This window comes from Phoenix dactylifera, chromosome 16 (assembly GCF_009389715.1).
Source record: "Phoenix dactylifera cultivar Barhee BC4 chromosome 16, palm_55x_up_171113_PBpolish2nd_filt_p, whole genome shotgun sequence".
Classification (NCBI taxonomy): domain Eukaryota; kingdom Viridiplantae; phylum Streptophyta; class Magnoliopsida; order Arecales; family Arecaceae; genus Phoenix; species Phoenix dactylifera.
Genome location: NC_052407.1, coordinates 5704685 through 5716390, shown reverse-complemented (window position 1 = coordinate 5716390; position 11706 = coordinate 5704685). Strand labels below are relative to the sequence as shown.

The 11706-nt window shown below is 37.2% G+C and overlaps 1 protein-coding gene across 1 annotated transcript; it reads right to left on the bottom strand.

Moving 5' to 3' along the window:
• Positions 1–5398: 5398 nt before the first annotated feature.
• LOC103720781 (protein DETOXIFICATION 33-like) lies at positions 5399–10514 on the bottom strand. Its single transcript, XM_017846095.3, has 8 exons — positions 10233–10514; positions 8049–8590; positions 7862–7948; positions 7610–7666; positions 7274–7512; positions 6736–6854; positions 6472–6558; positions 5399–5808 (listed from the first exon to the last, which is right to left on the bottom strand). Exons 1-8 carry the CDS (start codon positions 10428–10430, stop codon positions 5734–5736), a joined length of 1404 nt encoding a protein of 467 aa, XP_017701584.3. The 5' UTR covers positions 10431–10514; the 3' UTR covers positions 5399–5733.
• Between the last annotated feature and the right edge of the window lie 1192 nt (positions 10515–11706).

Sequence of the window (11706 nt, the reverse complement as noted above, 5' to 3'; positions counted from 1 at the left end):
GGGATGAAACCGACGTTAAGCAATAAAAAGCTACGAAACAGAGTGAGAAGAGTTGCGTAGAAGTTGCGGCAGGGTGGCAGCTTACGTTGGGGTTTTGAATAAGGGAAGTTTCGCAGGAGCTTCGTAGTTTTGTAGTCATCATGACTTTTATCGTTTCGTAGTTTTGGAATGTGAACTTTTGGACTTGGCATAAGCTTTAATCTGCCAAAGTGTTAGGTCCGTGACCCGGGTTTCTCACGTAAAGTATAAGGAATTTGATGGTTTACTCGTGACTTTTTGAACAGTTCCAGTCACTTCTTTTAACTTATTCAAGTCGGTAAACCAAGTCTTCTCTGCAGTTACCTTGCAAAGTCTTAAATTACTTTGAGACTTCCCGTATTGGACCATTTGTCCGTGATGTTGATTCTACTTTTTAAAATCTGAAATTAGATTTTCCAGCATTTCGAAATAGGTCTTCTTGACTTTCTTCTGCACCAATTAGAAAGCATTTTTCAAATATATTATCAAACATTTACTTTTCGAAAGTCTTTGTTTTTGCTTTAAAGTTATAGATATTTTAAAAACGGTAATATCAAACGCGGTAAGTTGCTTTTGACGCTTTTTTTTAGTAGAGGTGCATTCTTACCTGTTTATCTCTTGCTTAAGAGAGAGACAAAAGGAGAGTATTGCAATCAGACAAAAATAAAGTTGTTTACTAGACTATCAATTTTCCCTCTCATGTGATCACATCTGTTCATACTTTCAGCTCAACATGTAAGCGTACACGTCCGACACTTTCAGCTCAATGGTGAGGACTTAATTCAGGAGAATATTGGAATCTATCTCTACATAGTAAGTGTAACAACCCAGAACCTCATCCAAAATGGCTAGCCGGAAAGTATTATTTGGGTTCCTTGATCCTGTATAGGTACCCAAGATCTACCCAGCGAATAACCGATGTAGGACTAAACACACGCCCGCACGGGTTCTCACATACTCCCTCCGTTCAAGCCCCAACGTCCTCGTCAGGCTAAGGGTTCAAATCTATTCAAATCTAATCACAAACACTATGATTGGCCCGTGGTCAGCCCCAATGAATCCGTGCTGCAGTGTCCCCTAGTCCACATAGGTTATGGGCCGGATCCGCTCTGATGCCATTTGTAACAATCCAGGACCTCACCCAAAATGGCTAGCCGGAAGATATTATTTGGGTTCCCTGATCCTGTATGAGTACCCAAGATCTACCCAGCGAATAACCGATGTGGGACTAAACACACGCTCGCACGGATCCTCACAGTAAATGTTTCCACCAAAACCCGGCCTATTGATCTGGAGCTTTGATGTGGAATATCTCTAGAGAATCTGTATGGAAAGAGAAAGAGCTCGAAAGTTGCCGAAACTAATTCGGCTAAAGATCTTTTGATGTTTAAGTCAAAAGGGGCTCTAAAGAACAATGGAGAAGGAGAAAATCTAGAACAAAGTAGAGAGAGTAGATAACATGTATGTTGTGATGTGTAGCTAGCATCTTGAACCTTCTTTTAGAGATTAAGAGTTTTTGTTCTATTGGGGTTGAACTCTTTAAAGTTCTGAGCTAAGTAGAAAACTATATCTAAGCTTTTCTTGCCTGAATCAACTTAGAAATCTGAGTTCGATTAAAATAGGCTTTACTCTATGCCATGTGTCAATCCATGGTTGGATTATCATTTTTGGGCCACATAAGAATAGAGGAAGAAGAAGAGATCGAAAGTTGCCGAAGCGGGGAAGGAGAAAATCTAGAACAAAGGAGAAAATTTAGATCGAAGTAGAAAGAGTAGATAACATGTATGTTGTGATGCATACTTGGTATCTTGAGCTTTCTTTTAGAGATTAAAAATTCTTATTTCATTGAGGTTAGACTCCTTCTGAGTCAAGTAGAGAACTATATCTAGACTTTTTTTTACCTGAATTAACTCATAAATCTGAGACCAATTAAAATATATTTTCTTTGATGCCATATATCAATCCATGGTTGGATGATCATTTTTGAGCCATACATATTTTTATAGCAGTAAATATCCTTCATTATTGTCTCTTTTCTTATGTGCTTCTAGTAAAATAGCAATGCATTTATCGTTCATGGTTGCAACCCACCAAATATCTAGAAGCTCATCAAGGTTGACATAAATTAGGAAATTTAGGAATTGGCTAAACTCTCTCTAAAAATAAATTAATAATTTAGGTGATTTTTAAATTATGGACCCCTATGTGGATTAGGTCATGTAAGTTAATAAAATAGTTGAAGAGTAGACGGATAGACCCGTTGACGTGTCTTGGATAAGATCATAAAAAATTCCTATCTTTTCATGAGAAAAAAAAAATAGAATTAGCTTCAAGTGCGTCAAAGTGATCAAGACGTGGGGATTAAAGATCTAGGCCTTGGGCCACCACTTAGTGGGCCTACGTCAAATCACATTTATGTGATCCGATAATACCTAGGTTTTCTCTTTTGATGTACAAAATGAGTCATTCAAGCCTGACCGAGCTGGGCCCAGGTTTGTGAAGTTCCTACCCAGCCCATTGGTATAGGTATTAAATTGAGATACAGGTGGAGTCCAAGTTGGATTCCTCCAAATCGGCTATGGGTCCCCGGAACCACTTGTATCCGCGGACTTTTTTTTATATGAAGACCACAGATCTTGTTTGCACTCTACAGGCTACGGACTGCGGCCTGCAGGCCCAAATAATTATATAAAATCGGATCAGGTAAAGACAGGTCATAGGATTGAAAATTTAAAATCATTCAAATTTTAAATGGATCGAGTCGGATCTGATCTAAATTCAATAAACTCAAATCCAACCCAGAAAATAAAACGGATCTAATTTTAGAATCCAGCCCAGCTTCACGGATCCTCCAAAATGGGTCGGGTCATGGGTTGACCCAACTCATTTGCATCCTTAGTTGAGTCCTTGGATTCCTCCAAGCTGGCTCTGGGTCTACAGAACCACTTGTATCCTCAGACATTTATATGAAGGTGACAAATAAGTGATCCAAAGGGTCATCTAGCAGCCTGAAAATACTTTCGTCCTCCACATATTCAAATAAAAATGAACAGTTTGCCGATCTTAAAATGAAACTTGTAACTTAGAAATCTTCACATAATTGAAGGTCCACTTGACGTGTTAATAAAATTTTCCTTTAACCTAAAAGTAGGTTGTTGTCACAAAAATCATTATGTGTAGATAGCATAAATGAAAACATTTGAAATTGTTATAATATTCAAAGTTCCCATACCTTGGAGGAAGGCTCATGATAGGAAACTCTAGGCAATGGAGACAGGTCTTCCTTACACAGGCCTCTCCATCCTCTAATCTTCTCCAAGATTCCAATAAGTGACTAATCCCAAGTTCCCTCCATGAGCAAAAAGAAAAAGAATGATGTCCAAATTTGATTTAAAAATTCATGTTCAATTTTTCAAGGTTCATAAAAGACAAAATAACTTTTCATGAAATGCAAAGATATAGGTTTAAGTGATTATTAGGAAATATCTAACATCATTTAGTCGGCCAGCTTTTTTGTTTTATTTTCAACTTTGTTATCAGTTATAAATAAGTGATCAAGGTTATACGTAATGAATTGATAGTTCACGAATTACACAATATCCATCCTCCTTGTCACCCCTCCTCTCCTTGGTGGAGGTTTTGGATTTGAGTCTTTGGCTTGTGACTTGCCTTGCTAATTCGAGGCTATGAGTGATGTACATGGACCATGGAGTATGATTTAATAAGTCCAGTGAATAATGATGCTTGACTTCCTATAGCTAAGGTGTAGTGATTTGCAGAGGCCATTGGATTTTGGATCCTACAACATAGTCTACATGGCGTGCATCAAAACCTTGTTATCTGTAATTATAGAACCCTCTGAAAACCCAATTTGATGTTGTATATTGGGAATTCTTTTTGAAAAAAAACACTTTTTATTGGATGAATAATGTGAGAATCAAATAGTAGTGGTTCTTCCTGTCAAATAAAAGTCATTAAAACAGAATAATAATTGTTTCTAGATTCCCTTGTGTATACATGCATGTAAGGTGCAGCTTCTTATATCGTTATAATGCTATTACATGATGCTTTAACATCATATAAATCACATCATGCAATTCAATCAGATCAAGATACCCGACCTTTTTAAAGGTCTGATTATCTCAGAACAAATTTTATTGTGCATTTCGAGGATTGCATATTTTCTTCATATTTATGGTGGTTAATGCTTTATTAGGTGGCTAAAATTCAGGAAGCTTGGAATTTGTATCTAGGGGTTTTGACATGAATCTGAGATTTTGAGTCTCTTGATTGATGGTCATTGTAGAGTATGCATGGTGATAAGGTTGCTTATAGTTGTGAGTGCAAATCAATTAGACTTTGGGTTGAGATAAGCATGTGAGATTTTATGGATTATATGCAGGAGATTAGAGAACACACACACACAAAAAACATAAATCCAGTTAGAGAAGATTGAAGTGTACCTTAAAAGCCTTGAGCAGCCACTGATGATCGCTACAATAATATCATGTGGAAGAACAAAGCACAGAGATGGGAAAAATCTTCTTCTCCTTCTCCTCCTTGGTGTCTATTTTCTTAATGATATAGGTATCTCCTAGAAATGTAGAGACTTTCATCTCCTAAGATTTCTCTACAAGTGAATATATATAGGAGTGGAGTGGGGATCTAGCCCAGTTAGTATTGCAAATGGGTCCACCCATTACAGAGCCCATTAACTAAATTAGGCCTACCCAAATATTCGCTACACCACATGACTAAGACAATAGGCTCAAAATAACTATATAATCATAAATTAATTATGGGCTCCATAAATATTTATTCGGATGATAACTTAGCCCCTATTATATAATAAATCAAAATAAAATTAATTCATAATCAATGGAAGCCTACTTTTATGAGAAATACCAACAAAGCAATTCTCGATTGAAGGTACCTGGTGATTCAAAATTAACCGGGACTTATTAATTGGAGGGCTTAGGTGCTGTCCCATTAATTTTCCATTTTTCTTCTACTTTGTTTTAACAACAATCTAGTGAGAGTATCCAGCTGCAACGTTTTACATTCGTGTGGATGTATAGATGGATTATTATTGTCTGATTAGTAAAACCAACAACTTGGGATAAAGCTCAATGGTTAACATGAGGTGCTGGAATTCCTTACTGAAAAATGCTATGTCACCAAATAGATGTGTCATATTTTCCAGCATTGCAACTTAAAGTTTAGAAAATCAGTCCTTCAGATGCAAAAAGTATTAAAGAACAGGCAAATGTTCTACCTTATATGAGTTTGGATCACTGAGACCAAGTGAATTAAATTCTCTGCTCTCATCAAAAAAAAAAAAAAAGATAAATTCTCTTTCATACATTGTGTGAAATTAAGAAAAATGAAATAGATACTTCCTTATTAATGTGCCTCATTACGCAAAAAATAGAGCTACAAAATTGCTCGCCTTGCAGGAGCAAAGTCAAGAAGGTTGAAAGGATACTGCAATTCACTGAAAAGAGCTCATTGGTTTTACTTGGCTCTTCTTGTGCAGCTTCTGATGAGAATTAGGAATCTGAGCCTAAGCAATCTTGGTATCACATTAAACGCTGTTGAAGATAGGTTCTATTAAGATTTGGAACAAGGTAACATGTTTTCCAGTCATGCAAGGTTAACCTTCCGTACAGGTTTCTGGATTCTGCTTCTTTGGGTCATCTTCATATAGTATTATGCCTAGTTATTCTGCAAAGCTTGTTGAGACTCATGTTGTCCTCCCCATGTCTTGATGCGCTCCTCTGCTAGCCTAGCCTGCATAACGTTTAAAAACTTTAGTAGTCACATAGTAAAAGGAGGGCCAAAAGAAGGCCAAAGTGCAATATTTGAGTCTTGTATATTGTGACTTGAAACTGGTGTTACAAGCTGGATCAAGTTTAGATGGACACATATAGAGTCATGATCAGCCTCTTTTTGCAAGGAAAAACTTGTAGCAATGGATGTTTAAACTCCTTTTTGTGATAACATTATTGAAAAAAGTGTTTTCCTAGAATACTAATTCCTTTGTGAACTTATTTAGATAGATTTTAGCAAAGGTTGTTCCCTTTTATATAGTAGTTTTCTTTCGCCAACCCTATCATCTCATGTGTCGCATCCCTTGTCGGTCCGATTTCGCATATGATAAATCTTAAAATGAATAGAGTGAAATCATGATTTGCGAAGTCTATTACAGATTTCATATATCAAGGCTCCTTCAAGGTTCCTCTGTTTATGTTTTTTTTTTCGGTCCTTTCTTTTATTCCGATTAGAAATTTATATGGAATTGTTGTTGATTTGTTCGTGCAAAAAATGTGTTCAATTTAAGGATATTGAAATTAAAAGTTCAAAAGACAGGTGGTTTTAACCTCCTATTCGATCAAAAAAAGAAAAAAAGAAAGAAAGAAATTAAAAGTTCAGAAGTAATATGATCCAAACTACCTGTCTTTCCCATTTAGTTCTGGATGTAATCAGTAGCAAAATAACTGTTTGTAAGAGAGTCCCAATGAGCATTCCCACCCAAATGCCCTGCATCACATAAATAAATTAGTAAATATAATACACACATATAGGTACAAACACACACACAAATATGCTCATATTTTTATTTCATCCCCTCTCGTTTTATGGTCAACCTGATGTCATTCTTTTAGTTATAAATGGAAATACAGAAAAGAAATCAGGATTATCCTTACAGTGTCTTACCTGTTCATTAAGCTTGATCTTGAAGCCAAGAATGGCTCCTATGGGCAACCCAAGAAGGTAGTAACATGCTATATTTACAAAGGCAACCAAGGTTTGCCATCCAGCACCTATTGCCACTCCTGCAAATTATAGTGAGACCCCTTGGGTTAAAACCATTCCTTAGGGCCTATTTGAATATTTCTATGGACTAAAAATCCTGTAGAAATCGAGCCTGTTGATCCATCTAGCTTGCATTTCTTAACAGCCTGTTCAAATCCAACCCAGATCTTAGTTTTTGAACTGCAGAAAGAAAAAAAAACTGAAGAAAAAAGATTTTTGATATCTTTTTTCTCTCCCCATAGGATTTAAGTTGGGTGGAGCTTGGTTGATACGGGACTATGCTTAAATGGACGGTCCGATTTATGAATTCTACAGAATTTTCAGCCCAATCCTGTAGAAATAGCCAAACAGGCCCTTAGAGTACCGAAGAACCTTTAGCGACCATTCTTCCTCATCCAAAGATTAATGCATCGTTTCTTGCATTGTAGGGAGATTATACCAGAGAGAACAGGCTGAATGCTGTTCAAAAAGATTGTGGCACCCAGAAGGTATCCCAGTTTGGATGTCTCTCTCACCAGTTCAGGTACATCTGTGAAAAGCTTTGGTGTGTGCTTTCTGAAGATGAGAACTATGGCCATAAAAATGAGACCAAAGAAGACTGATGTGGAAACAGAAACAAATACTGCAAACTTCGCTGCTTTTGGGTGATTTGCTCCAAGTTCATTTGATACTCGTACGCTGTTAAGTAAGAAACAAACAATATATTCAACTCAACTGTGGCAGTAGTTCTTTGATGACCAGGAGCTGGAAACAATTGAAAAGAGGTAATGCCTACCTGACTGCAGCACTGAAACCCAGAGCAATCATCAACGCCCAAAGTTGATAGTTCATGCTAACATACATAATGGGCAATGGATCAGCTAAAGGAAATTTTATGTTCGATCATTTGAAGAAAGAAACATCCTATGCTTACATGACTGATTGATATGAACTGTAATGTAAATTCAGAAAATATATAAACTTTATGTTGTTTTAGACAGTAGTAAATTTCTTGAAGCAGGTATCTTCAAAGGATAGAATATCTAACCAGATAGAAATAGCACCAACTGCGATTTTAGGATTTTGTAAACAACCCACCAGAATAATAACAGCAGTGTAATACCAAAGCTCCAAGCTGTAATCAAATTGGTCTAGTTAAAGGTAGAGAATCTGGATATTTTAAAGTAGGCATATTGGCCATTTTTCTGTGCATATTTTTGGAATTAGGTACTTACCATAGCATTATTGCTGATGCAAGTGAGAGTTTGATGAAAGCTGCCAGGTTCTGGAATGCTGACAGAGAGAAGCCTTGCCATGCTTCAGGGAAAAAGCCAGATACAAGATAAATCATCTGACCCAAATTTATAAGCCACCAAGAAATGTTCACAGCTATTGCTGCACCCAGCAACCCATGACCCATTTTTATTACCAAAATCCAGTTTAGCAGAACATGGATGCCCAGAACCACCCCAGAAATCAAAGCCATGACCCAGACCTTGCTCTGAGATTGAAAAAACTTCTGGAGAGGAAAATTCATGGCATAGGCATATAATTGTGGGATTGTCCATATAGCATATTTGCCTGCGACTTCCGATATATCTTTCGACTGTCGAACAAGCTTTAATATGGGTGATGTGAACACATAAACTGGTGATAGAACCATTGCTGTGACTCCAGAAATAACCCATGATCTTTGCATGTAGACTCCTAGCAGGTGAAGCTGTCCAGCGCCAACAGCTTGGCCACAGAGTGTTTCCAAGGCACTCCCCATGCCTAGCTACAGATAGATGATGAGCAATTACTTGACTAAAAATTGATGGTCAGACAACCAAGAATTAGCATGGTTCAGATTATGATTTTTTTTTTTTCCCTAATACGGTAGAGCAGTATAACATTTTGTGCTGGACATTTTTGGCAGAAGATACAACTTTCCCCTGTTAAATCTCCACTTTGGTAATGGCATGCATTTTTTTTCACTTTAATACAAATCCATTTTTTTTCTCATTGTTCAAATTATCATGGAGCAGGAGTTTCATACACACGAATCTAGGGAGATGAGGGTGAATGATATATTCTTTATGCTTGATTAGAAACATACACACAAACATTTTGAGAGCTTAACTAGAATGAAGTGTACATAAATAGTCACAGTCAACTAAGAATACCTACTCTAACAGCTCATTTAGTGTCTTAGTGTATCATGGAAGAACTGTGAATGGTTTTATCATTTTAGGTGTTCCAATGCTATTGATACATGTTATTGGATTCAGAACATAGATAGCATACTCATTCATAAATTATTTCTTAGTATAGTTGATAAAGTCGCCGGGAGTTTGGTAGCCTTGTCTGATTCCGGCCCGATTTCTCTCTTGGTGCCCTCACCCTCTCTGAAAAAAAGAAATCACAAGGTAGATGGCCAACAAATTTTATTTATTCTAATTTACAATTTTTTTCTTGTTGTTTTAACTTTTATTATGTTATTTGTATATTTTTATTTATTAATTTTTTTAATTGAATAAAAGTTTCTGTAACTTTTATTATGTTATTTGCATATCCTCACTGTTTATATTTAATTTGCTAAGTAAATTCTAAATAGGTTATAAACATGTCTTAGAAAAATAAAAATCCAATGGAGTTGGTGATGGATCAACTTCTAAGAAAAGAACCAGAGACACCTAACATGTTTCGGAGCTATATAAAATGGGACATGGACATTTCAACATTATATTATTTCTTTTTGCTGAATTGTATGATTTTGCAATCATAGATAATACTATTCAATTTCGAAATAGTGCCGGCCTGTGCTATCAACTGATAGAAAATAAATCCATAAAATAACGTCGAACTTTATATATTACTGAATTGTGACAACTCGTCTACGGTGCCTCCTGTGATGACGCATGACGCAGCTTCAGATATCAAGACCTGTGGATATGCTCAAACAGAAACTAACCTTTCCTTTCTCTATAATGTTTTGCGTTCAGTCAAGGATATTTTCCTCTATCTTGAGTCATGGAGAATGAACATGGACGCATGAACCCACGAAAGAAGACTGCTTCGAATTTCAACCACCATATGAGTAATGAAACATGCCTTGCAGCTAGATAAAGAAAGATGCAAGAACGACTATCTTTGTAGAAATTTTTTATAGACACCATGCAGAAGATTAGAACATAAAACAGATAAAACAAAGTAAAATGTTCTATAGCGATCATTAATTGCTACTCAGAACTCTCAAGATATGCCTAAAGTTTTCAGTTTATTTTATGAATTTTGTGTCCTAATCTCATTGATGGTGTCCATAAAGAATTTCTCCATCTTTGATTTATAAAACTGACTAAACAAAATTGAAATAAGAAGAGAGAAGTCTGGAATCAAAAGAATCACAGTGGATTCATAGGTACCAGCGGATCGATTACCAGAATCCCATATGCGAAGCCTTCGATGACATTCTGTGCGATCGAGACCGCAGCAAGCTCGACATCTCCGAGATGCCCGACGAAGGCGACGGTGACAAAGCCAAGGGAGAACTGCAACACTCCTGTAAGTATTGCAGCCCCTCCAATTTGCCACATCCTTTTGGACTCATCCCAGATCTTAGCAACCAGCCTTCCCATGATCACAATACCTCAACAGAGCTCTTTTCTCTTCTTACCTGCTGGGCTTATTTATTTACACTCTCAGCTCACCAACTACGGCTCTCCACTGGTTCGGTTTGTGCCTTTCGCGCGAAAAACTTATTCACCTTCCTTCGCCGTGTCAACCATTGGATCGCGCAATGGATGCTTCGAGATCTGTAAAGAAGATAGAAGAAAAAAGATTGGAGTGCTTTGAGATTCGTCGAAATTGCAGAAGAAGAACGATAGTTCTTTTGCGCGAAAGATGCAACCCGAAAGCCCCTCTACTTCCCATTCTACACCTACAAGAGTCTCATTCAAGTAGACCCAATTCCCATGAGAGATTGCAGCTCCTTTCAAATCGTTTATGTATACCGAGAGACGAACAGGGCTGCAGACTGGGTCGACTCTTTTGCTGCTCAATACTTGGAAGAGGTCCTTTAGACATGTTATGTAGCTGCCCCTTTATCCCTATGCTACCTCCTTTCTTTTGACTCTTTTGGTTAGTAACCATCCAAAAAAAAAGTTGGGTTCCTTGTACCACGTGGCATAAGGAGATTGGTGTGACTCAACAGGATTGTCTCGTGGTTGGCTTATGAGCTGCCACATTGCATCCATTGGGCTCAAGGAGAATATTACGTGACCTACCGGCGTACCAAAGATTTTTCCCGGCTTCCGTTAGGTATCAGAGATGGTAGTTGGGTCTTGGGTTGGATTGGAGACCTGCTCTTTTTTTTTGTTTTGTTTTGTTTTTCCTTTGGGTTGGTGTCAGCTTGTAAGGTGATAAAAATGCTGCAAATGGGCGCAGTTTTTTAAAATGGTTAGAAGGTCACGCAAGCACCAAGCGATCAGACTAGGTGAGGGCAAAAAACGTCCAATGTGTAATTTAAATTGAACGATTGAACAAAGTAGAAGGACAGCACACCAACCTTTTTTTTTTTGGCAATTGTCAACGCTGATCTAAATGGATGAAGCAAACTTGCAGTTGATTAATGATTATAGAATGACTAATGTTTTCAAACATTTATGCTAATGTGTCTCCTTTGGGTGTTGATTAAGTGGAAGCATCCTATTTCAACTTTAAGTTTGATATGGATGGTCTCAGGGTTAGGTTGATTGAAAGAGAACTCCAATAGTTCTTGCATCAGCAAAAGCTGACCGAAATTATCAGGTTTTAGATGGATTTAAACAAGGCAAAAGTATTAAATAGCTTCAAAAAGCCGCAAACCACAAATTTTGTAGTTTCACTTCTGTTCTGGTGCTTTCTGTGCTCATT